This window comes from Aquarana catesbeiana, linkage group LG04 (genome assembly GCF_042186555.1).
Source record: "Aquarana catesbeiana isolate 2022-GZ linkage group LG04, ASM4218655v1, whole genome shotgun sequence".
In the NCBI taxonomy this organism is placed as follows: domain Eukaryota; kingdom Metazoa; phylum Chordata; class Amphibia; order Anura; family Ranidae; genus Aquarana; species Aquarana catesbeiana.
Window position 1 is genome coordinate 672,156,686 of NC_133327.1, and position 26,488 is coordinate 672,183,173.

Here is a 26,488-nt window from a genome sequence, read left to right on the forward strand (position 1 = left end):
ACGACGTACGGACCTGGTGGCGAAAGGGTTGAGGCCCCTTTCACACGGGCTTCCCAATCAGGTTCGCCTGTCAACTACGGCCAGCGGGAGTAGAAAATGCCCTGGCATTGGTGGGAGTAAACAATGCCATAGGCTTGGTGGTCAGTGGGACTAAAAAAAAAAAAAAAAAAAATTACATTAGTGATGTCAGATGGAGGAATAGTGCCCCATCATTGGGGTCAGATGGAGGAATAGTGCCCCATCATTGGGGTCAGATGGAGGAATAGTGCCCCATTCATTGGGGTCAGATGGAGGAATAGTGCCCCGTTCATTGGGGTCAGATGGAGGAATAGTGCCCCATTCATTGATGTCAGATGGAGGAATAGTGCCCCATTCATTGGATGTCAGATGGAGGAATAGTGCCCCATCATTGATATCAGATGGAGGAATAGTGCCCCATCATTGATATCAGATGGAGGAATAGTGCCCCATCATTGATATCAGATGGAGGAATAGTGCCCCATCATTGATATCAGATAGAGGAATAGTGCCCCATCATTGATATCAGATGGAAGAATAGTGCCCCATCATTGATATCATATGGAGGAATAGTGCCCCATCATTGGTATCAGGTGGAGGAATAGTGAACCATCATTGGCATCAGATGGAGGAATAGTGAACCATCATTGGCATCAGATGGAGGAATAGTGCCCCATATAAGAAGTGGAAGAAATAGTGCCCCAAGGGCAGGATAAAAGGCAAGGAAAGGGCCACATCCAGCCCACAGGCCAGAGTTTGGCAACCCCTGGCCTAGGCGATCAGAGCGGATACCTGTCAAAATCAGGTCCCAAAAGTGCCATTTCTTTACCAGGAGCCGGGGAGGGGGCCTTAAAGCAGAACTTGCTTTTTTGGGTGAAGCTCTGCTTTAAGTTCCCCTTCAACATGTTTAAAATTTTTTGAATATCTATAAATCCATAAAAGGTTGACCCCATCATATGGGTTTCCGATGGAGACTGCAAGTAGCCATTTGAAACACATTTGCAAGCTTGGTCCACTGTTCACACCAACAGAACATCTGCTCTAAGAAATTCCATGCAACCATTGCTGGAAGTGTATGCAAGCAAGGCCAGAACAAGGGGTGGGCAAAAAGGAAACTGCCCTAGGCACTGTGGTATCATGTGAGCTGAAGGGGGGGCACAACAAGGAGATTGGGGGTGAGGGAGATTTGTGTTGGAAGGGGGAATTTGGAGGGCGGCAGGGAGTAAGTATTGTTCTAGGAGGGGAAATTTTGGGGAGGGGGGTGCCAAGAGAGGTCATTTAGGGAAATTTGTATTGAAAGGGGGGGATTAAGCAGGACTCTGTGCCGGGGGAGAGATCTGAAGAGGGGGAGAAGATGTTTGCTAGGAGGGGACATTTTAGGGGTAGAGGGTTGGTGCTAGAAGGTGAGAATTTTTTTTGGAGGGGGGCATTTGAGCTAGGGGGATGGGGGAGTTATATGCTTACAAGCATTTTAGCAGGGGAGCAAATTTGTACTGGGAGGAGGGGTAATTTATACATAGAGGGTAAGCATGCAAATTAATGGTCAGCGTTTTTGTGGGGGACTTCTGCTCAAACATCTTGGGGGTGCAGATTTGCCCTGGGCTCTAGAGGATCATGTCCCGACATTGTATGCAAGTAGACATGACTAGCTGCTGGAGATTACTGCCACAACAAAGTATGAAAAAAAAAAGAGAGAATTTTTTATGATACAAAGCTAGAGTAGAATTTTTTATGATACAAAGCTTATGATACAAAGTTAGAGTTTACAATCGCTTTAAATTGGAAGTCTTACGTCAAGCTGTGTCAAGGCTAACCATGGCCTTGGTTTCCGCCCATTTTAACAATGCTTCGAAGTTTGAACAGATTTAATGTACAATATATGTTGCTTTAATGTCTTACCTCCCATGCGCTCCATAACAGAACCCAGCACTAAACCAGCGCAGGTTTCCATGACAATCACTCGACTGCCCGCGTGAATATTCCCCAACGTCAGCATCTGTGCCAATGTATCATAACGAAGCTGGCTGGCAAGATAAAAGAAAACCATCATGTTTCCACTCCATGGGAAATTTGCATTTGATAGATATTGGATTGTGGAGGAAAAAAAAAAAAAGGAGATAGAAAAGCACTGTAGCCATTCAGGACCAACTATAAAAAAAAGTTATTTCCTCGGGGATCTGAACCAAATGCTGTCATCACACAATGAGTTAATGCTGTAATAAGGTTCATTTTAACACCAAGCACTTCAAGCTCTGTGTAGACTTATGGGAGAAAAGGCTTTAAACATTCCAGGCATAATCTTCAACAGAATGTTGATTATTTCTGATATACCTAAAAAGGCATTATAAACCTTTCTACCTGCACCTTGTGTTTTTCACCTGCATAAGATGAACATTGATTAAAGTATTTTCATGGTGTCATTTGTTGCACTGTAGCCTTTATTAGAGTAAACCTTCACATTCTGGCATCGGAAGTTTCTTCAAACACAGGGCATGTCACATGGCATTGCACAGGTTAATGCATAACCTGTGTCTGTAGTCTAAGAATTTACACTTCCAGTGAAGGAACTACATATCCCACAATCCCTGGGTCTCTCAGCCTAGTGCTCTGCAGGTGAGAGCCACACAGTAATTAGATCTGATACAGACACAGGCAGCAAGAGTGATTAAATAGTAAGTCCACATTTGTTAAAAAAAAAAAAAAAAAAAAAAAATAATGAATAACAATCCCCTCTGGGTGATCTATGTACATTGCAGGGTTTTAGGCTGAGTTCACACTATTGCAAATTGGATGCGGGTTTCTCCGCATCCAATTCACATAACAGGAGAGTGCGACCGGCTCTCAATGGAGCCAGTTCACACAGGTCCGGGGCAGCCGCGGAGCTCACTGCAGAAAAGTCCTGCGAGTCTTTGGCTCATTTTAGCCAAAAATTTAGACGCAATATGGACCTAAAAGCGGTGAACGGGGACGCACCGGACCCCCTGCTGCGAGCCGCACACAGCGTGAACCCAGCCTTAAACAAAATTTTGATGCAGGTTTTCTGTGCTCATGTGCAAAGTGAATGTGAATGGGAGCGACTTTATAAGGATCAAATCAGCTGTTGCATTTGGCAGGGTTCTAATGTGGCAGGGGGCTGCATCTCATCAAAGATGACATTTTTGGTGCAGGGGATGCCAAAAATCTAACTTGTATCTTAGTGCAGACTTCTGGGAAAAACCATTAAGCCATTCACAGAAGCAAGAAATTACATTTCTGCGGGGCGTTCTGTATACCATCTGTGTACAGAACAACTCCAGGTTGCCATATTGCATTTTACAAAAAAAATAACACATTAAAAAAAAAAAAAAAAGGAAAAATTTTTAACCCCTTCCCACCTCTCAGCCCTTTAGCTAGATTGAAATGCCAGTAGGGGGATGTGGGCATTCTGATCATGTGACCACTGCGATGGTCATAGAGGTCACATGATTGGAAAAGCTCCCGATTGCAAGTATGCATCGGGAGCTGTCCGTTACATGTTAGTTGCTGTGCTGGGAGCGTGCAGTGAGCACATTCTCAACACAGTAAATGGTTTACAAATAGATGCAGATATGCGGGTGGCAGATGCGCCAGGTTAGCGGGAAGCGGTTAATATCTTTCAATTACAATATGATTTGTGTTGCAATTCATTCATTTTGTGTATAGCTGCACATCGTTTACCACATTACACATTGAGTAAGCGCCACATTATTCATTATATCATCAGCACTGTGTGGGAACACGATTTATGTTGGCAGCTGCTTAGTCCATTATTCACTTGGTTTGCGCATTAGTATTTTTATTTATTCATGGATCATGCATAGTTGCATTGACTCTAAGGCCCCTTTCACACTGGGGCGGTGGGTGCGTCGGCGGTAAAGCGCCGCTTTTACCCCCCCCGCTAGCGGCCAAGAAAGGGTTAAAACCACCCGCAAAGCGCTGCTGCAGCAGCGCTCTGCCGGAGTTATAGCTGCGCTGCCCATTCATTTCAATAGGCAGGAGAGGTGGTGGAGCGGTATACACACCGCTCCCTCAACACTCCAACTTGCCTAACTTAAAGGTATTCAAGATCCCTAGCTGTGCTCTTATAATCAGTTTTATTCAGTTTTGTTTTTTTTGTTTATTGCTGATGTACTATTTACGTCTTTTTCCTTCATGATAGGGTCATGTTGGCCCAGGTCATAAGATACGATTGTGTAACGATATTTGCTTCTACTAAGCCTGTGTTCAAAATACCTTTGTAGGATCGTCTGAAGGAGTAGAACCAATCCTCCAAGTTCAGGCGGAGGTCCAGGTCAGACTCCCAAGCATAGGCAGGCATAGTCTTGTTCTGCGCTAGTGAGGCATAAATGAGTGAAATACCACCCCTTTGATCCATGAGATTAGAGCACCACTGTTCATAGATGGTGGGGTTGGGGGGGGGGGGGACGGACGATTTATCCATCCAGAGGGAGTGGAGGAAATGCCTGATCTGGGAGAGGCGAAACCGCTCCCCGTCAGGCATCTCAAGTTTGCTTAGGCAATCCCCTAGGGAGATAGGGCCCGATGAGGTAAAGAAGTGACCTATTCTGAATAAGCCCTTATTCAACCACCGTCTAAAGGCTTGAATATTCATCCCCGGTTGGAATTTTGGGTTATGGAATAGGTGAGAAAGAGGTTTTAGAGTTGGGATTAAGGAGGTTTGTTTGTGTAGGGCGTCGGACAGGGACACTGAGTGGGAAAGGGTAGGGGCTAGTATTGGGGGTCTTAATTTTGGGGAGCACCAGCAGGACTTTTTTTTAGCATCCTACCAAGCGCACTGCTCCAGTGTGAAAGCCATTGGGGCTTTCACACTGGAGAGACAGGAGCGGTTCTTCCAGGGTGCTTTGCAGGCGCTATTTTTAGCGTTGTAGCGCCTGCAAAGCGCCCCAGTGTGAAGGGGGTCTTATTGGACCAACGTAGGTATATAAAAATATCCATACTTGAATTTGTCTTTAAAACGATAAGTTTAGATTCTGCTACAAGCGGGAACAGAATTGAGTTACCAGTCTCACACCCTGTTCACAATCTCATGATTTGGGAATGCGGGCAGGATAGCTGCGATTCTGCCGAAATCCCAAATTGCGTGGCAATTGCAGCACAACGCTCTGCACACGTTTTGGTGCCATTACCCTACAATGGCACCCCAAACGTGATGCGATTCTGCCGAAATTGTCCCGTGGCAAACCGCTCCTTTACAAATCACATGAAGCTTGTCACCCCCGAAAAAGGGACTTCTTTTTCGGGTTAACAAACGAGCATAGGGCAGCTCATTCAAGTGCAGAAACGCGTAAAAATCGCATGTCAAAATCATGTATCAGGAACGTTTGTTCCAACTGCGCGATATTGTGAATGGGGCCTTACAGTGGTATTAAATGCTGCTTGGTCACTTGGGTGAATTTAAGAAAGCTTACCTGTAGGTACAATTATTATCTCCTAAATGTGCACCGTTTAGGAGATATTCACAAATTCTGCTGCTGGTGACATCACCGGCGCATGTGCACTATGTTCTGGAATGAGGGCATACTGAATGTGTTGTCAATCCAGAAACTGGAAGGAAGACTGGGTGAAGATGGACGCCTTGACAGTACACCGCTGGAGGTCTTTCATAATGTGGTAGTATGCGATGCATGCCATTAACTTGGGGGGGGGGGATTTGGGGTGGTACTTTGTTTTTCTTGAAGACTTCACTACCACTTTAAGATGACTACAGGGAAACGTTCTACAGAAAAATGAAATAAGCAACTGCAGCTCATTACGATATTAAACTTCTGGAGTGCCTCCCAAATCTGGAAGGTACAGTGCACTAAAAAGCTGCCAAGTTGTTGCTCTGAGCAGCACACAACCATCTCAACTGTAAAAATTCTTAGGGCACTTAAGAAAACTACAACAGCACATTACCTTTATATAAATTTACAGCCGTGGCCAATAGTTTTGAGAATGACACAAATATAAAATTTTCACAAAGTCTGCTGCCTCATTTTTTATGTCAATTTGCATATATTGCAGAATCTTATGAAGAGTGATTAGATGAATTGCAAATAATTGCAAGGTCCCTCTTTGGCACGAAAAAACAAACAAAAAAAACAAAACAAAAAAAAAAAAAAGAAGGTGGAGTGAGTTCCGCCTAATTTATTTATTAATTTTTTTAAAGTCAGCAGCTACAAATACTGCAGCTGCTGACCTTTAAAATAAGGACACTTATCTGTCCAGGGCGCCCGCAATGTTGGCACCCGAAGCCGATCTATCCCTCAACTCTCAGGTAGAGGCGCTGTCATCTTCGGTAAGGGAATCAGGAAGTGAAGCCTTGCAGCTTCACTTCCTGTTTTCTTGTTTCCCCTACTGCGCATGCGCGATATCCCACTGGACCCTGCTGTCTTATGGGACCTAAGACAGCTGGGGGGGCTTCGGAAGTGGCGTAGATACCTCCAGGTGGCTCGGCTATCTATGCCCTGTATTAGACAGCTATCTGCTCCCCCCTCCCCCCTAAAAAGGTGCCAAATGTGACACCGGAGGATTCCGAAAAGTTCAATTTTTGGGTGGAATTCTGCTTTAAATCCATAAAAAAACATTTATGTTGTTTTAGAGTTGGATGTGATCCAATGCATTTGTGATTCAGAGCACCCAAGAAAGTCCAGTAAGCGCCAGGACCATCTCCTACAGTTGATTCGGCTGCGGGATCAGGGTACCACCAGTGCAAAGCTTGCTCAGGAATGGCAGCAGGCAGGTGTGAGGGCATCTGTACGCAGAATGAGGCAAAGACTTATTGGAGGATGGCCTGGTGTCGAGAAGCCACTTCTGTCCAGCAAAAACATCAGGGACAGACTGATATTCTGCAAAAGGTACAGGGATTGGATTGCTGAGGACTGGGGTTAAAGTCATTTTCTGTGATGAATCCCCTTTCCGATTGTTTGGGGCATCCAGAAAAACCTTGCCTGTAGAAGAAAAGGTAAACGCTATTACCAGTCCTGTGTCATGCCAAGAGTAAAGCATCCTGAGACCATTCATGTGTGGGGTTGCTTCTCAGCCAAGGGAGTGGGGGGCTCACTTTTTGCCCAAGACCAGAGCCATGAATAAAGAATGGTACAAAAATATCCTCCGAGAGCAACTTCTCCCAACCATCCAAGAAAACTTTGGTGAGGAACAATGGCTTTTCCAGCATGATGGAGCACCTTGTCATAAGGCAAATATGATAACCAAGTGACTTGGGGAACAAAACATCAACATTTTGGGTCCATGGCCAGGAAACTCACCAGACCTTAATCCCCATGAGAACTTGTGGTCAATCCTCAAGAGGTGGGTGAACAAAGAAACACCCCACAAATTCTGACAAACTCCAAGCATTGATTATGCAAGGATGGGCGGCCATCAGTCAGGATGTGGCCCAGAATTTTAATGACAGCATGCCTGGGAGAATTGCAGAGGTCTCAAAAAAGAAGAGTCAACACTGCAAATATTGACTTTGCATAAACTTCATGAAACTTATGAAATGCTTGTAATTATACTTCAGTATACCATAGTGACATATGACAAAAAACACTGAAGCAGCAGACTTTGTGAAAATGTATATTTGTGTCATTCTCAAAACTTTTGACCACAGCTGTACTGCAGCACATTATCAGGTCTGCAAAAAATGACAAGGTGCACCTAGCATGGAAAAACGACAGCTGGAACCATAGTGCTTGCATGAGCTGATTTTGCAGTTACTACACATGTATTGTGTACAATGGCTAGCTGTACGAAAGATCCATTTTTTTTCAGCAAACAATGTACAAAAAACCTCAAGCAAACACCATACTCTACCAATTACCTGACTATAGTAATCCCTTGGTTTACAAGTAACTGGGTATACGAGCATTTAAAAAAAAAAAAAAAATTTGTCTCGATATACGAGTAGTAGTTTTACTGTAAAAACAAAAGAATTACACTCAGTGTTAAGGAGTCTGGTGTTCATCCATGTAATGCTGCTGTTTATATGTACAGTGAAAGCTGTGGGAGATACCCAAAGAAACTCCCAGCTGGGTGGGGCGGGCGTAATATGCGTTCGGAGCACCTGGAAGTGATGTCAACAGTTCACGAGTGTCTCAGAGTTCTCCAGGAAGCGCTGGGAGCCACATATAGCGCTGTATACTGTACACCAGCGGCTTTACATGGATGAGCTCCAGACTCCTTAACCACTTCAATACCGAGCACTTCCCCCCCCTTTCTGCCCAGGCCAATTTTCAGCTTTCAGCGCTGTTTAAATGACAATTGCGCGGTCATGCTACGCTGTACCCAAACAAAGTTTTTATCATTTTGTTCCAACAAATAGAGCTTTCTTTTGGTGGTATTTGATCACCTCTGGGGTTTTTATTTTTTGCAAAACAAATAGAAAAAAAAAATAATTTGAAGAAAAAAAAGTTTTCTCCTCTAATCGCGTCTGTCAGACGCGATAAACGGCTCTTCCTGTTTACATCTACACCGTCAAAGACTCCTTACCTAGATCGGAGTTGCGGTGTGTCAGAGTGACACGCCGAGACAACGCCACCGCGATGCACGCCCCCGGTCATACGTCCGGTCAGGATATCGCAACCACTTTGCCGCCATCATTCTGCTATATGGCGGGTGGAAAGTGGTTAACATAGCGAGCGTAATTGTTTTTTTTTTTTTTTTTTTTTTACATTAAAACTGATTCTTTTTTTTTTTTTTTTTTTTTTTTTTTTTTAAACATAGGAGGTACAGTACAGTATTCCTACTACAGTACTGTACAGTATTGAGCTTTTGCTCATATTTTGATCATTTTTATATGAATAAATGGTTGTGGAACAAATTATCTGAGTTTCCATTATTTCTTATGGGAAAATTTGCTTTGACATATAAGAGTCCTTTGAAATACAAGTATGTTTCTGGATCGAATTATGCTCGCAAACCAAGGTATTAGTGTATTTATCAAGAATTCTCTTTTTTTCCCCCAGGCACAATACCAGAAATCACAGTCCCCTTACCAGATTTTCCCTGGCTCTCTTGCATAATACATCATTGCAAGGATCCTCGAAGATGGCTTTAAAATTGAGATATTTGGATCGTATCTGGAGATTGAAGAAAATCATGTTACTTTACTTTTCTTTTTTTAAAACAACAAAAAGGTACAAATGAGCTAGAAAAAGAAATCAACTGATTTCATCTACATTTAAATGAACCTATTCCAACAAAAGTGGGCAGATTGATTCACTATATGGAGGCTGATAGGAGAAGACCTGTTTAGTTTCACTTTTTCTCATATAAAGCAGATGGTGGATCTCCTAAGCCTTTATTACCCTGTTTCCCCGAAAATAAGACCTAGCGTGATTGTCGGTGATGGCTGCAATATAAGCCCTACCCCCCAAATAAGCCCTAGTTAAAGTCCTTGTAGGTCTTATTTTCAGGGTAGGGCTTATATTGCAGCCATCACCGACAATCACGCTAGGTCTTATTTTTGGGGAAACAGGGTAGTGACAAGTTTATTGCATCATTTAAAGTTGAACTTCAGCCAAAACTTTTCTAGTTTTGAAGAGAATGGGGAAAAGTTATAAACTCAGTTTTTTACCCAACCATTAGTTGTTGGCATTAGGCCATATTCATACCGAAACATTTTGTAGCTCGAAGATCCAAAACGCTGGAGAAGAAAAATATGAATAAATTCTCTATGGAGTTGGTTCACATTTCCACTCCAAGTCGCCTGAAGTCGAACGTCTGCAGCTCAAAAAAGTTGGAGCTTTTTTTTTTGTAGCTCAATTTGGGTAGATTGGTGCCTTTTTAGAAATTTTTTTTCCCCCCATAGAAATGCATCGAAACTTGCGATTTGCTAGTTTTTAAATGTTTTCTTGCGTCTTTCTGCTTAAATGCAATAATTAAATGAAAAAAAAAATCAAACAAATTATAAATAAATGATACCCTAACCCCCAATATAATTTTTTTTTTTTTTACTTACTAGTTTTATTTTTTTTGTTAGGGGTATATATATATTTTTTTTTTTTTCTTTTTTTATTAACCCCTAACAAAAAAATAAAAATTAATTCTAAATAAACGCGGATAATTGCTGAAAAACATTGCAATAAATGGGGAAACAGATGATATTGGTGAATAAAAAAAAAAAAAAAGCCAACACTCAAAAACTCTTTAAAAAAGCAGCACAAAATTTCACAAAAGGGGCTTAAAAAAATGCACCACAAAATTCTAGAAAAAAAAAATAAAACGTGAAGCTCAAGTGTGAATGCAGTCTCAAGGAGAAATAGGAAGTACTAGAAAATATCCTGAAGCAAAGTGAAATCCTCTCCAGGATAGAGGTCAATGACATTTGTGTCCACTTTGGGAGATCTCCCCTCTACTTCTTTTCTTTACTGTAAAGATTTTATATAGAAGATCTCTACTTATTTTGTTTTGGTAACAATGATTACCAGGAAAAAGTGAGTTAAAATCCTATAGTTTGGAGTTATGGTTTTGAGAGACTCTACACCTTGTAGGGATTCTTTTGAAATTGCCAATTGGTTCTTCTGGAGAGCTATTTTACCTCCTGTGTTCTAGTAAATAAAATTTGAGGTTCTACTCATTTTCCATTTTAACCAAAACCGAAAAAGCACTTTAGTTAGAGGACTTTAAGCTTCACACAAGAATGGCTTTGTTTCCACCAATGGAGCATAAAATCAGCAGAAAGTAAAAGGCGGCTCCTCATGTCTCGCACACTCGTTTTTCAAAGTAGTTTTTTCTAAATGAAATGCATCAGTAGGACAAGTTTGCGTGAGATGTCTTAAGATGAATAAAGTCTAATTGAAGATCGGAACCCAGAAAGCCAACTTTATTTTCCAGTAACGTACATTCACAGATTAACATGTCATATTATGGCAATTTGCTCATCTGCCACACTACGGAAAGGAAAAAAAAAACTTTACTTTGCCTATATCAAGCAATATAACATTCTATTGCCCCGTACACACGGTCGGACTTTGTTCGGACATTCCGACAACAAAATCCTAGGATTTTTTCCGACGGATGTTGGCTCAAACTTATTTTGCGTACACACGGTCACACAAAGTTGTTGGAAAATCCGATCGTTCTAAACACGGTGACGTAAAACACGTACGTCGGGACTATAAACGGGGCAGTGGCCAATAGCTTTCATCTCTATTTATTCTGAGCATGTGTGGCACTTTGTGCGTCGGATTTGTGTACACACGATCGGAATTTCCGACAACGGATTTTGTTGTCGGAAAATTTTATATCCTGCTCTCAAACTTTGTGTGTCGGAAAATCCGATGGAAAATGTCCGATGGAGCCCACACACGGTCGGAATTTCCGACAACGCGCTCCGATCGGACATTTTCCATCGGAAAATCCGACCGTGTGTACGGGGCATAACAGTACATTTCTGGCATAGGTTTAAAAACGGAAGGATTTGGTTTACTGTGGACAATATCGCCACGTTTTCTCTGCTCCATTATATACAAAGAAAAACCAATACAGCAATGGTGGCCTACAATAAACCACAGTATCTAGTTTTCAGGTTACTGCAGACAAGCAGCTTTGGATTAGCTACCCTTTACCAATCTCTACTGCTCTTTAGAGCACCTTTATTAATAAAATGTATTCCCATTTCGAAGTAGAATTCCAGTCTAAACCTAACTAGTCTTAAAAGTGTCCCCTTCCCCCCTTTTGACACCTATGCTGACCAACCTGTGTAAATTAATTTCAGTATGTGAAACATATATTATATAGATTACACAGAGAGCAATATATTTCAAGCATTTCTTTCTTTTAATTTAGCTGATTATGGCTTTCAGCTAGCAAAAAAAACTAAATTTAGTATCTCAGAAAATTTGAATATTGTGAAAAAGTTCAATATTGCAGACTCATGTATATTCAATATTGCAGACTCATGTATATTCAATATTGCAGACTCATGGTGTCATGCTCTAATCAGCTAATTAACTCAAAACACCTGAAAAAAGGGTTCCTGAGCCTTTAAATGGTCTCTCAGTCTGGTTCAGTAGGTTACACAATCATTGAGAAGACTGCTGACTTGACAGTTGTCCAGAAGACAGTCATTGACACCCTTCACAAGGAGGGTAAGTCACAAAAGGTCATTGCTAAAGAAGCTGGCTGTTTAGAGTGCTGTATCCAAGCATATCAATGGACTGTTGAGTGGAAGGAAAGAGTGTGGTAGAAAAAGGTGCACAAGCAACAGGGACGACCGCACCAGTGAGAGGATTGTGAAGAAAAGGCCATTCAAGAATTTGCAGGGGGGGGGGGGGATTCACAAGGAGTGGACTACGGCTGGTGTCAGTGCTTCAAGAGCCCCCACACAAACATATCCAGGACACGGGCTACAACTATCGCATTCGTTGCGTCAAGACCCTCCTGAATCAGTGAGATCGTCAGAAGCGTCTGACCTGGGCTAAGGAGAAAAAGGACTGGACTGTTTCTCAGTGCTCCAAAGTTCTCTTTTCGGATGAAAGTAAATTTTGCATCTCATTTGGAAATCAAGGTCCCAGAGTCTGGAGGAAGAGCGGAAAGGCACAGAATCCACGTTGCATGAGGTCCAGTGTAAAGTTTCCACAGTCAGTGATGATTTGGGGAGTCATGTCATCTGCTGGTGTTGGTCAAGTGTGTTTTATCAAGTCCAAGGTCAGCTCAGCCCTCCACTAGGAAATTCTAGAGCACTTCATGCTTCCTTCTGCTGACCAGCTTTACGGAGATGCCAATTTCATTTTTCAGCAGGACTTGGCACCTGCCCACACCGCCAAAAGTACCAATAATGGTTTAATGATCATGGGATCACTGTGCTTGATTGGCCAGCAAACTCGCCTGACCTAAACCCCATGGAGAATCTTTGGGGTATTGTCAAGAGGAAGATGAGACACCAGACCCAACAATGCAGACAAGCTGAAGGCCACTATCAATGCAACCAGGGCTCCCATAACGCCTCAGCAGTGCCACAGGCTGATCACCTCCATGCCACGCCTCATTAATGCAGTAATTCATGCAAAAAGGAGCCCCGACCAAGTATTGAGTGCATATTATATTGTACATGGACATACTTTTCAGTAAGCCAACATTTCTATATTAAAGTGGTTGTAAACCCTTTAAAAAAAAATTAACAAAAAAAAAACCCTGCAAGACAAAAGGCATAATGAGCTAGCATGTATAGCATACTAGCTCATTATGAGTTACTTACCTGAGACCGAACCCCCGCAGCGGTCCTCGTTCACCGCTCCAGCGCTGCGATTGGCCTGAGGCGCGATGACGTCACTCAGGCATGCGCGGGAGCCGCCGGTAACTGCACAGTACAACAAGCTTAAGTGCGCATGTGCCGATGACGTCAGCACATGCAAATACAGGGGATATCTCCTAAACCGTACATAAGACCTATAAAAAAAAATTAAATAAAAAAGGATTTTTAAAGTGGTTGTAAACCCTTTACAACCACTTTATACTACAGTCAAGCCTATATTTAGGCTTACCTGTAGCATAAAGTGGTTGTAAAGGGTATACAACCATTTTAAAAATCCTTTTTTATTTATTTTTTTTTTTTTTATAGGTCTTATGTAATATTCTGATTTTCTAAGATACTGAATTTTGGGTTTTCAATAACTAAGCCATAACCATCAAAATTAAAATGAGGAAATACTTGAAATATATTACTCTGTGTTTGACGCATCTATATAATATACGAGTTTCAATAAAATTACTGAAATAAACTTTTTGATATTCAAATTTCCTGATATGCACCTGTACATTCTAACCTATTTTCAGCCCACTCCGGTCATGCGGTTCGACTCCCCTGTGTCAGCCAGCGGCAACCGCAGGGGGAGGGATAAATTCCAGCCGTTGTTCGGAGATCTCTCCTCTCCCCTGCAGTTGCCACTGGCTGACACAGGGGAGCTGGATCACATAACTGGAGCGGGCTGAAAACAGGCAAGTGCATATACACGTTTTATACACAGGTTAGTCAGCATAAATGTTAGGAAGTGGGAGGGGACATTTTTTAATATTCGTTTAGGTTTAGGCTGTAATTCTACTTTAAGACTATCCGAGTTGGAGGATTATTGCATAGTGAAGAATCTTGTTTTTGATCCATGTATGACAAGTCATCATTCATTTATAACATTGTGGAAGATTTTCCTGCAAAACAGCAGCTGACTTTCATTAATACCAATTGAATATATGGAAAAAAAAAGTCAGCTGGTAATCTTAAGAGTTTTCTATTTATGAACAGGAAAACAGTCTACTGAAGCATTAACATGAACAGCAAACACTGACGCATTTCATGAAAAGGTTTTTAGATTAGACAGGTAAATTGTGGGTGACTAATACCTCTGCTGAATAGGATAATTGCTTATGTCTGTGGAACAGAAGGAAATCCTACACACATTTTCCTTGTTTACTATTCATTTACGGTCTGAGATTGGATTGCATGATTAATATTTATGGCATGTATACATTTCTGTTGTACTTTAGAGTTAAGGCTCAACTTTGGGGAAATAAAAAAAAAAAAAAAAAGAGATCCCTTGTGGTTTGGCTGCATCGCCACTGCAAGAGCCAAATCGCTTGTTTAGGAGCAGGGGACACAGAAAAGATGATCCACTTACCCAACCTTCTACGCTGCCAGACCAGTTCCATTAAATGCCGCCTCTCCTCTCCAGGTTCCGGGGTCGTCAACCAAGGGACGTGATCGAACTATCACCTGCCTCTCATCAACAGGTAGGTCATGATCCACAGGTTGCCGACCCCTGATCTAGACCATATAGAGCAGTGATGGCGAACCTTGGCACCCCAGATGTTTTGGAACTACAGTTTCCATGATGCTCGTGCGCTCTGCAGTGTAGTTGAGCATCATGGGAAATGTAGTTCCAGAACATCTGGGGTGCCAAGGTTCGCCATCACTGATATACAGCATGTGGAGACCAAATAATCTTTGATGGTTGCATAGTTGTGTTCTAGTTTGTCTCAATGCTCGTCAACCACTTTTATTGGACAGCTTGATAACATAAATGTGGAGAGAAAAGAAATGGCACGCTACGCGAAATTGAATTTATATATGGAACACTATTGTTACAAAGTATGCAGTTCTCACAATACAATATTTTGCACAATAGTGGTCCTTTAAATAGTAAGGATCATATATATATCTCATACAGCTTGCAACAGTAACCCGGATCAGTGCAGAGCTCAGGCAATTTCTGTCTCAGCAGGAAAGTCACACAGCAACTGCTCAGTTTCCACTTTTCCTAAAAACGGTTTTCCGAGAAGCGTCGGGCGGAGGAGCTGATGCTGCAGATTGAGAACAGAAACCACCTCAGGGGGTATAGAGGTGCCGTTAGGCAGATAAAATAAATGGTAAAGCTTTAATTATCAGCTTTCTGTTTCCTGCTAGTTCAGCATCGATCAATACTGGATTCACTGCCAGAAAAATTCTACACGTCTAACAGCCCCAAAAAAAAAAAAAAAAAAAAGAATACAAGATTTTGCCATTACAACAAATTAAACTATACTGTCATTTATTTTAAAATTTTAAATATATTTTCTTTAGGACATATGCATGAAGAAAAAAAAAAAGTCTCTTTGCCAGGTGGTTAAGAGCTCTGTAGGTCCTCAAGCTATTGGACCATTGAGACCTACCAAGACCTCCTTTTTTTTCCCCTCTGGTCCTCAGGGGTTCAAAGATCATGCTTCCTATAGAGATCTATCTAAAGATTCCTGGGGAGTGCTCTCAAGAAGGGAACATTGACTGACTAATAAATGTGTGCCCTAGAGAAGATCATAGGAAGCTCTGTCCTTTTCATTTAAACCCCCGAGGAAGGAAGAATATTGGTCCCCTGAATGTGTTGACCATCTTCCTATTGTTACACCATTATTTGCAATAAATGATCTGATACTTTTAGGGCTTCTTTAGTTAAGATCATTTCGATATTTAAATTTTGGGGTCAACGCTCCTTGGTAGAGCCCCTACACTGTGGTAGAGCTGCTGTGGTTAAAGTGATATAGGTTCATTTTTTTTTGTTTTAAAAAAAAAAAAATAAAAAATAAAAAAATAAAGCAAAAAACAAAAAAAACAAAAGTTATACTTACCTGCTCTGTGAAATGGTTTTGCACAGAGCAGCCCCGATACTCTTCTCGGGTCTCTTGCTGGCGCCCCTGCTTCCCCCCACTTGACCAGTGCCCCCAATAGCAAGCCGCTTGCTAATAGGTGCACTGGCGCGTGCTCGCTCCCAAGCCCCACTCTATGCATCCATAAGACACAAAGAGCCTTTACTCTGCCCTTTCCCTGCTCTCTCCTCACTGGCTGTGATTGACAGCAGTGGGAGCCAATGCTTTTGTGCACATTGCTGGATCGAGATGGGGCTCAGATAAGTAATGGGGAGGCTGTGAGGGGAGCGGCACACAGAAGGTTTTTTATCTTCATGCATAGAATGCATGAAGATAAAAACCTTCAGCCTTGGGACAACAGAACCCATTTAGAATTTTTAAAAGGAGTTGTAAAGGCAGAAGGTTTTTTTTAATCTTCAAACAAAGTCAGTTAGCAAATGGGGAGGGAGAGGGAGAGAGGGAGAGAGGGAGAGAGGGAGAGAGGGAGAGAGGGAGAGAGGGAGAGAGGGAGAGAGGGAGAGAGGGAGAGAGGGAGAGAGAGAGAGAGAGAGAGAGAGAGAGAGAGAGAGAGAGAGAGAGAGAGAGAGAGAGAGAGAGAGAGAGAGAGAGAGAGAGAGAGAGAGAACAGCAGCTCCGTGTCTAATTGGATACAAGGAGCTGCAGCTCGGCTGCCCCCATAGCAAGCTGCTTGCTGTGGGGGCACTCAAAGGGAGGGAGGGGCCAGGAGAGCTGAAAAGGGACCTGATAAGAGGAGGATCTGGACTACTCTGTGCAAAACCAACTGCACATGGCAGGTAAGTAGAACAATATTTTTTTTTTTTCTTTTCAATAAAAATAACAAAAAAGGAGACTTTACAATCACAAGTGATGTGAGACTTACAACAAATATTACTAATCAGCATTTTTCATTCATTGGTCAGATCACTGAAATTGTGCAGAAACAGATTTCTGGTTCTTCTAGGTTCTACCTCTTTGCACCCGGCTCATACCTCTTTGCTTGTGTTAAGGAATTAGCCCACTTTAACCAACCATGAAGCAAACTGTATTATATATAACTTACTTTTTCTTCTTTTTCTTGATGTATTTCTCTTGGGCAAACTCAGTTTTATCTCGAAAAGTTGTGCTGTTTTCTATAAGCTGTTGAACAATTTCCTAAAGGCAAAGAAATAAAAGGTTCCATTCTTAGTTATGTACATACAGATTTTCATACTATTTGCTTGAAAAACACATTTTCTCTACCAGGTACCCTAGGGCAGTACTTCTCACAGGTACAAATTCTAACTCTGCTTTCCAACCTGGAGATAATTTAATGTATTCCTTCCTAAAACTGTAAATTATGTAATGTGCAGCACAATGTACAGAGTATATTAGTCTGGAGTATATGCAGTATGGTGTACAGAATGCATCGTGCCAAAGTATACAACGTATAGTAGGGCTTAGCTGAACTGAAGCGTTTAGAATATTGCACAGCAAACACCCTGGAATGGTTCAGATCAGGTTTCTCCAAACTTTCCACAGGTCCAGTTTACTGTCCTTCAGACGTTAGGGGGGCTGGAATGTGACCAGTGGGAGAAGAAAACGTCCTGGTGTCAATGGTGCCCCATCATTGGTGTCAAAGTCCCTGTTGAGGATGTCAGGAACAGGAATTATGTTGCATTGTTGGTGTCAGTGGGAGGAATAGTGTCTTGCATCAATGGATGGGAGGAAAAAGTCCCCAAGGGCCGGGTAAAGGTAAGCAAAGAGCAGCAGTTAGAGACCACTGGTTTACAGAATATAATATATAACACCGCATACAGAGTGGAGCAATGCTGCCCAGAAAAAAAAAAAAAAAAATTGAAAAGCCCCAGAAGTAAATTAGAAAGCAGAACTAAACCTATCGACTTTTAATGGTTTAAAAAAAAAAAGTTACATTCCTTGAATGCGAACTGTCACATTTCCTTGTGTCTCGAACCAAACGATCGAACCATCAAATGGCTGGTGTTATAACTGATCACATGTGTGGCACCATGGCAGTTGCACATCAAACAGAAGCTGTAAAGTAAAGGAGGGTAGTGTTGGGCGAGGTGTTCGGGCCGAACATCAGTTTGGCCCCTGAACAGCGCTCGAATTTGCAGGGTGCTCATCAGGAGCACAGAACTGCAACAGAGCACTGCGAAAGCCCCGATAGGACAAAGTCATGATGGCTTTGCCCAATCATGGCTCAGTGTTCATAGTCTCAGCCCACAGAGCCTTTTCCAATGTGAAGTTAGAGCTAGAGCAGGGCTAAACAAGCTAGTTAGCGGGAGTGTAGAGTGTCAGTGTAGTGCAGAGTTTAACAGCAGTACATTTAGTGAGGTACACACTTTTTTTGGTTGCTGCATTTTTTTTTTTTGGTTCCGTCAGCCACAGTTCGTCTTACTGCGAACACTGGTGTATATAAAATATTGTCTATCTATCTTTCTCTCTCTCTATATCTATATATCCCTATATCTATCTATCTACATACACACACACACACACACACACACACACAGTGGGGCAAAAAAGTATTTAGTCAGCCACCAATTGTGCAAGTTCTCTCACTTAAAAAGATGAGAGAGGCCTGTAATTGTCATCATAGGTATACCTCAACTATGAGAGACAAAATGTGGAAACAAATCCTGACAATCACATTGTCTGATTTGGAAAGAATTTATTTGCAAATTTTGGTGGAAAATAAGTATTTTGTCAATATCAAAAGTTCATCTCAATACTTTGTTATATATCCTTTGTTGGCAATGACAGAGGTCAAACGTTTTCACAAGGTTGTCACACACTGTTGCTGGTATGTTGGCCCATTCCTCCATGCAGATCTCCTCTAGAGCAGTGATGTTTTGGGGCTGTCGCTGGGCAACACGGACTTTCAACTTCCTCCAAAGGTTTTCTATGGGGTTGAGATCTGGAGACTGGCTAGGCCACTCCAGGACCTTGAAATGCTTCTTACGAAGCCACTCCTTCGTTGCCCGGGCGGTGTGCTTGAGATCATTGTTATGCTGAAAGACCCAGCCAAGTTTCATCCTCAATGCCCTTGCTGATGGGAGGAGGTTTGCACTCAAAATCTCACGATACATGGCCCCATTCATTCTTTCATGTACACGGATCAGTCGTCCTGTTCCCTTTGCAGAGAAACAGCCCCAAAGCATGATGTTGCCACCCCCATGCTTCACAGTAGATATGGTGTTCTTTGGGTGCAACTCAGCATTCTCTCTCCTCCAAATACGACGAGTTGTGTTTCTACCAAACAGTTCTACTTTGGTTTCATCTGACCATATGACATTCTCCCAATCCTCTTCTGGATCATCCAATCATTTTATCCTTTAGCCTTTCTCCTTCCCTTTTTTCCTCTGTGTTCAGTAATATTGAGAGAGAAATTTTTTATTAATTTCTATGTGTTCCTTATATTGTATATGATGTCCTGTATGTTTACACCAATTATAGCATTTGCATGCCCATTGACTCCGCCCCCTGTCCCAATAAATAAGAAGACTGCTTCCCCTCCCCATCCTCTATGCTTGAAAAAGGAGCGCAGCTTCCATACCACTCGCAGTACGAAGGCTCAGAAACGCATCGCATATTAGTGACGTCACAGCCCCGTGCCGCCATGTGCGTTCCAAGCCTCGCTCTGGATGAGACCTGACACCGCACGGCCGTCTTCCACCTTGCAGCGGTGAACAGCGAAGACAAATAAGGAATAGCAGTGCCCAGCGCAGTGGCTCTGACAACCTCAACCCCTCCCTGGATACCTGATGTCCCAGCAGGACTCCCACCACACCAGTGATAAGCGGATCTCATCGTATCCTGATCATCCATCCTGACCCTGCTCTTGGACAATATCCAGCTCATCTATGTGTAACATTGCTATCTCTCATGCGAGTTGATATTGCTTTTTTTAAATTAAAGGGTTTTACTACCTATTCAGAGGCGCTCCTTTTCTTGTTTTTTTCTCAGTTCCCAAAGACCTAACAGAGATTTACAGTGTGTCTAGACATGAGCAGGTAATCCCACATACCTGGAGGCTGTGGGACAAAGAATCATGCGATTTTAAAGCCACATATGCACAGAAACGCTGCAGGTCTGAAACGTGCGGGATCACCTTCGCATTCATAGACGCGTTGTAGGCCTCCGTTAGTTCTTTGGAACCTGGCAGAGACTTGCAGTGTGTCTGCACATGAACAATCACCTTACAAGATGGCGGTGCAGATGTATACCAGCGCCAAGAGAATTACAGCTGCAGGGCAGTGGGTGGGCCTAGATGAGAAATCAGAAGTGGGGGGCTGCACAGAGTAGAAAAGGTATTTATTATGGGGCGGAAAAAAAAATTTGTAAAGATGGAAGCAGAATAGAGAAAGAGCTATGGGTGACGGTTTCTACTTTAAATCGTTTTTTTTTTTTTTTTTAATCTGCAAGGCAATGTTATAATGTGCTAGTGTGTATTGCATACTAGCACATTATGTGAAACTTACCTTATTACAATTAAACCATAAATTATAACTTGCTCTTGATGGAAAAAAATGATTGTGTATAAAACCACAGGACCACTAGAGGGCTTTGTTCTAAGGTAAGACAACTTACCTTAGAACAAAGCCCTCCAGCTGCGCGCTATCACCGCTGACAGGGCTTAATGTTCACCCAGTCTTCCTTCCAGGTTGGCGGGCTCTGGTCCTTTGATTGGACGAGCTACAATGATGTCACTCCTGCGCATGCCCCTGGGAGCCGCTGTTTACGTCACATGACTCTGAAGGAACAGCATGGGTATGCCGTTTCTTCAGAGTGCATGCGCCGTGACGTCACCGTCTGCATCTAAAGTACATAAACTCCTAAATGGCGCACGTTTAGGAGATATTTACTGTACCTTTAGGCAAGCCTTAAAGCTTACCTATAGGAAAAAATCATACATGGGAGTTTATTCCCACTTTAAAGCGGCTCTTCACTGCATCTGACACTACAAACGGAAAACACATTTTAATTCACCTTTAAATATTCAAACGCAAATTCCCTTATCCATCCATAGCTCTATGCTTTATTTTGTTGAGAAATCACTTTGAAAAACGCCCCTCCAGCATTTCTGGCTGTGGCCAGCTTAGAGGCGCTTAGTTCAAGCATGCAGGCAGGAGTGTGTGTGCTTAGTTGAGAAAACCCCTCCTCCCCTCCTGAAGACTCCCGAGATGTATATGACATCATTTGCCTAGGCAAGAAGTTTACAACATGTAAATTTGATATACTTTCCTATCTATTTACTAATGCTAGCAGCATAAGGATTAACAATAATCAATGTTGACTGGGAGGGTGAAGTTCCACTTTAAGTGCTCCAAGAAAGCACAGCAGGCAAATATCAATTTGCAATAAGCAAGTCTGCACAAGAATAATAATTGGAGACCGATTATTCACATCCTAGAGTAAGCCCAACCGTGACTGGTTCTTGTTCGGGGGTCCATTAGGATCCATTTTTACAAGCAGGTTCTAATTTATCGCTTTGATAGTTTGGACTTGTAAGACGAGAACAAATCTCTCATAAAATAAAGGAATGCAATAAAATCCAAAAGGAAATGACCAATATTCACATGTGCAATAAGCCACCTAGCTCCCTTCTCCCACAGAAGAGAAGAACACATTGAAAATGTAAAAGGAAACATTGACCTGGCATAAGCAGAGGCCAAACCAGCCCACGTTTGTCAGTCTACATAATGGACAAGGTTGCTGTAAGCAAAATAAAGGAAAGTGTGAAAAAAAAGAGACCAAGAGTTCTATGAATGTTAATGCAGCAAATTGAACCAACCTGGCCTTTAATGCCTTTTTCCTTCAATGCTTCAATGTCATCTCTGGTTAGTTTCTGAGATTTTCCATCGTCGATTATATTCCGGTTGTCAGCACCTGCTTCCTTAGGCTCTGGAGGGGAAAAATACATTTTTAAAATCAGGATGAAAAATGCATGTACAGGAGTATGTTCTATATTTCGGTGCAGAGAGTAGGTATGCATCTATAACTGCTAGTGAGAATATAAGTCCCCCTTCAGCTGCAAGGCATGCTGGGACTTGCAGTTTTTTTTTTTTTCACAGCCCAAGGGAACCCTTGGGTATTCTTCCTAAATATTGAAAAATGACAGAACGCATCCATTAAATAGAAATTGCAGTCTATGTAAGATATGTTAATCGTTTTCAATGGCAGCACTGTTTAGATCGAGGGTCTCCAAAAGTTTTAAACAAAGTTTACTGTCTTTCAGACTTTGGGGGGGCCAGACTGTGACCATTGGGAGAATAAAATGTCCCGGTGTCAGTGGGAGGAACGGTGTCTCCATCATTGGTGTAATTGGGAGGATGAATTGTGCCCCATCATTGGTGTAATTGGGAGAAGGAATTGTGCCCCATCATTGGTGTAATTGTGCCCCATCATTGGTGTAATTGGGAGGAATTGTGCCCCATCATTGGTGTAATTAGGAGAAGGAATTGTGCCCCATCATTGGTGTAATTGTGCCCCATCATTGGTGTAATTGGGAGGAAATGTGCCCCATCCTTGGCGTCATTGGGCCCCATGGTTGGTGCCATTGAAAGGAACTGTGCCCCATCATTGGTGTCATTGGGAGGAATTGTGCCGCTCATTGGTGCTCCAAGGGCCCGAAAAAGCAAGCTAAGGGTCACATCCGGCCCCCAGGCTGCAGTTGGAGACCACTGGTTTAGATCTACAAATATAATGGATTTTCTAAGATTCTGAAGCAGATGGTCTACTGATGCAAAAAAAAAAAAAAAAAAAAAAAAAAATCTAGAGTTAAACTCTATTTCCAGGAGTCTTTCAGGATAGCATATAAGACTGGCCATGCTGGGCTTCACTCACAGTAGGGAAGGGCCTGGGATCTGCCGCTGAGCCTTGAATTTGGCCCAAAGAATGTGCGGGAAGGAGTGGGCTTTTGGCTGGCCACTTCAGTTCTGAATCCTTGGCATTTAGGTAGCCCTTATGCACCACTCACCACCTCAGCATCGGTTATCCAAGGATATGGCATCGGTGAGTACAGGAGCCAGGTTTAAGTAAGAAAGAGACTTCACCTATGTCATCTACTTACCTATTTTGGGCGTTTGTGGTTTGACCCCCCACCGCTCTTCATGCTGGATTCTTGGATCTTTATGAGGGCCTCATGTTTTGGCAAGGCTGGTTCTCTCTTCCCAGGCCTAGGGTGTATTGGTCAAACAAAGCAAAGTTACAGCTGTTTTTTTTCAGGCCCAAAACTCCTGATAAAACTTGACTTCCTCCAGTTCTTTAAAGAAGCCTTGTTCTCAGGACTTGAAGCCCAAAGCCCACCTGATTCTACTCCCTCTACTTCAGTAAGTTTTGTGAAAACAATTGAGAAGTGGTACACGTTACAATCTTTGGGCTGGCCATAGATTATGCAATTTTCTTTCCTTCAACCATGGGATTAAAGTAAAGAAAATGGCTTGATTCCCCATCACAGTCAGTGTTGATGGAGGAATCCCTCCCGCTATTGTATTCTGACAGCCAGCGCAGCAACCATAGGAAGAAAACACAACAGGCTGGTTGCACTGAAGTCGATCAATAGATCAGCTTCAGTCCAACCTGCCTGCCCATAGATGGATCGAAATTCAGGTGGTTCCTGCTGAACTCGCCAACTTTCAATCTGTCCATGGCCAGCTTTACTGACGTTGAGTGAGTGGAAGCAAGTGGCTCAAAAGATGGTTGGCTTTGGGGTTCAAGGTCAGAGATCAAGGCTCCTTTTAGAAACTGGAGAAAGTTTTTTTAATCAGGAGTCCGGTCTTGAAAAAAATAGCAATAATGCTGCTTTGTTTGACCATTACCCCTAGCAACAGCAATACACCCCTGGTGCTGGGAAGACAGAGCCAACTGTGTTCAACAGGGCTACAAGGGGCCACTGTAAATGTGCAAGAGTCCAACAGAAAAAAAGGGTTCAAACCATAAACACCCAAAATAGGTAAGTGGATGACATAAATGAAGTCTCTCATTTACCTAAACAAAACCGGTGCCTCTAGTGCCTGCAGTCACCAACGCCGCCTCCTCAGATACCTGATGAGGGCACAGTGGTGCATAAGGGATACCTAAATGTCTTAGATCCTGGGTTCACACCCCCCTGAAGGATCTCGGAACCCAAAGCAGCCAGCAGACCGCTCCTTTCCCTCACAATCAATAGGCTGGAACTTAAGGCCTGATGGCAGACCCCCGGCCCTGCCCCCACCGGGAGTGACACCTGGCATTGCCAAGACAATTTGGAAAAAAACAATTCCTTAAACCAGCCTCCACCAGTCTGTTGTCATGGCTGAATTACAGGTCATTCCGACCAACACTTCAAGGTAGTGTCCACTCTCTGCACGTGTGTTGGCATAATATGGTGGGCTACCGCAATGTCCCATAGGCAGGTTGAGACTAGCAAACGTCAGCACTATCAGGAAGTGCTGAATCTTTGCCTATCAGAATGTATCACAGCTGTAATGATGGGGCTTTGAAGACAGCCCAAGAAGTTACAGGAACTGGAGGCTTTTTGCCAAGAGGAATGGGCAGCTTTACCATCTGAGAAGATAAAGAACCTCATCCACAAATACCACAAAAGACTTCAAGCTGTCGTTGATGTTAAAGGGGGCAAAACACGGTATTAAGAACTGGGGTATGTAAACTTTTGATCAGTCATTTGGGTAGTTTCTGCTGCCATTAGGATTTAAAAAGAGTAAACACAGTTGATTGATAATAAATGGCTTCAGCCAAACACTAACCATGAGTGAAAGAAAAGTTTTTGTGTTATCATTCATATTCTCTGAAAAATAGCCAAGAAATCATAAATTCTGCCAGGGTATGTAAACTTATGAGCACAACTCTACGTTTTCACACTGTCTTAAAAATCTTGCTAGCTGCATTTTTGGTCAGTTAAAAAAACCCTCATCAAAAACACACCTCCCCGATGAAATGTTACTTTTTTGAGTCACATGACCTATGAAAAACACCCTATAAGCACAGTAAAATCACATTAAAGTTGCAGCAAAAATTGCATGCGTTTTCAGAGGCATTATTGGCAAAATGCCACAAAACACCAAGTTTCGGCTAATACATTTTGGGCGCCGAAATTTCGGTGCATCTCTTGTGTATGGTCAGTTTTACTGTCTGCGTAGTGATCACGCTCCCAGCACAAAATCCTCACCCACCACAGATGGACATGTGGGCGCCAAGACCGACCCTCCCTGTCGTCATAATACATGTGCGTTACGTGGTTGGCAACAGCTTAAACTTAAGACATCAACTATACCTGCTGCTGCAGCTTCACTTCTCTTTGTTTGAAGATTTCCACCTCCAGTTACCTCAAACGTTGTGCCATAATGTTTGCCGACAGCGTTATCCAAATATATCCATTGCTTTTCAAATATTATTTTCCTGCAAAAACAAAATTAAAAAAAAAAAAAAAAAGGATATATAAACATTAAGTAAAAACGGGCATGTCCCAATGCAAAACTTAAAGCCCAACTCCAGGGAAAGTAAAAGACCTCTCTTGCATTGGAGGCCAGCCCTCTACGGCAGTGCTTCTCAACTCCAGTCCTCAAGGCGCCCCAACAGGTCATGTTTTCAGGATTTCCCTCAGATGAAACAGCTGTGGGAATTACTAAGGCAGTGAAACTGATCAAATCACCTGTGCAACATAATAGAAAGCCTGAAAACATGACCTGTTGGGGCGCCTTGAGGACTGGAGTTGAGAAACGCTGCTCTACGGGACGTGAAAAGCACTTTTAGTTACCTGTTCCTCCTCCTACATAGCGCCCCCCCCCCCCCCTCATTGGTGGCAGCGGGAGGGATAGTACAATAAGGATATTTGCCAGCACACCATGGATCATTAGGTAAAGTCCAAATGGTTTTTGGTAAGGATATGGCAAATAACCTTATTGTGGCTTTCTGATCCAGTCTCCAGCTGGTGGTTGCTGCAGCCCCCAAAACTCTAGAGCTTTCTCCAGGAATGTGTGCGATGAAAATAGAGTACTACAAGGGGAAGGAATAGTTCCCATCATTGGTATCAGTGGGAAGAATAGTGCCCTATTGTTTGGGCAGGAACTAGATTACCATTGTTGCTGACACCATTATTCAATTTAGCCTTGAGAGCTGTCAACACCAAAGGGTTCATCTCTCAATGTTATAATACGCTTCTGCAAAGCTTTCTGAACAAGCATCCCTTGAGAATGATGGATAAGTGGGAGAAGGATGTGGGACAGATAGATGGAGAAGAGTGGGAGGAGATTCTACAGGAGGTGCCCACGAGCTCGCTGAATGTATCACAACTGTATCTCATCTTGAGAGTGTAGAATACTCCCCATAGATTACA

The 26,488-nt window shown here is 42.7% G+C and overlaps 1 protein-coding gene across 2 annotated transcripts in view; it reads right to left on the reverse strand.

Annotated features, from left to right (window-relative positions):
- The window catches only part of TRMT6 (tRNA methyltransferase 6 non-catalytic subunit), a 73,433-nt gene that overhangs the window by 35,683 nt on the left and 11,262 nt on the right, over positions 1 to 26,488 (reverse strand). For both annotated transcript variants that reach the window (XM_073628616.1, XM_073628617.1), the window contains exons 2-6: positions 25,427 to 25,551; positions 21,947 to 22,056; positions 17,213 to 17,304; positions 9,036 to 9,119; positions 1,918 to 2,042 (exon numbers count right to left, since the gene is read on the reverse strand). In XM_073628616.1, coding sequence (XP_073484717.1) covers positions 1,918 to 2,042; positions 9,036 to 9,119; positions 17,213 to 17,304; positions 21,947 to 22,056; positions 25,427 to 25,551 — 536 coding nt within the window. The remainder of the gene's footprint in view (positions 1 to 1,917; positions 2,043 to 9,035; positions 9,120 to 17,212; positions 17,305 to 21,946; positions 22,057 to 25,426; positions 25,552 to 26,488) is intronic.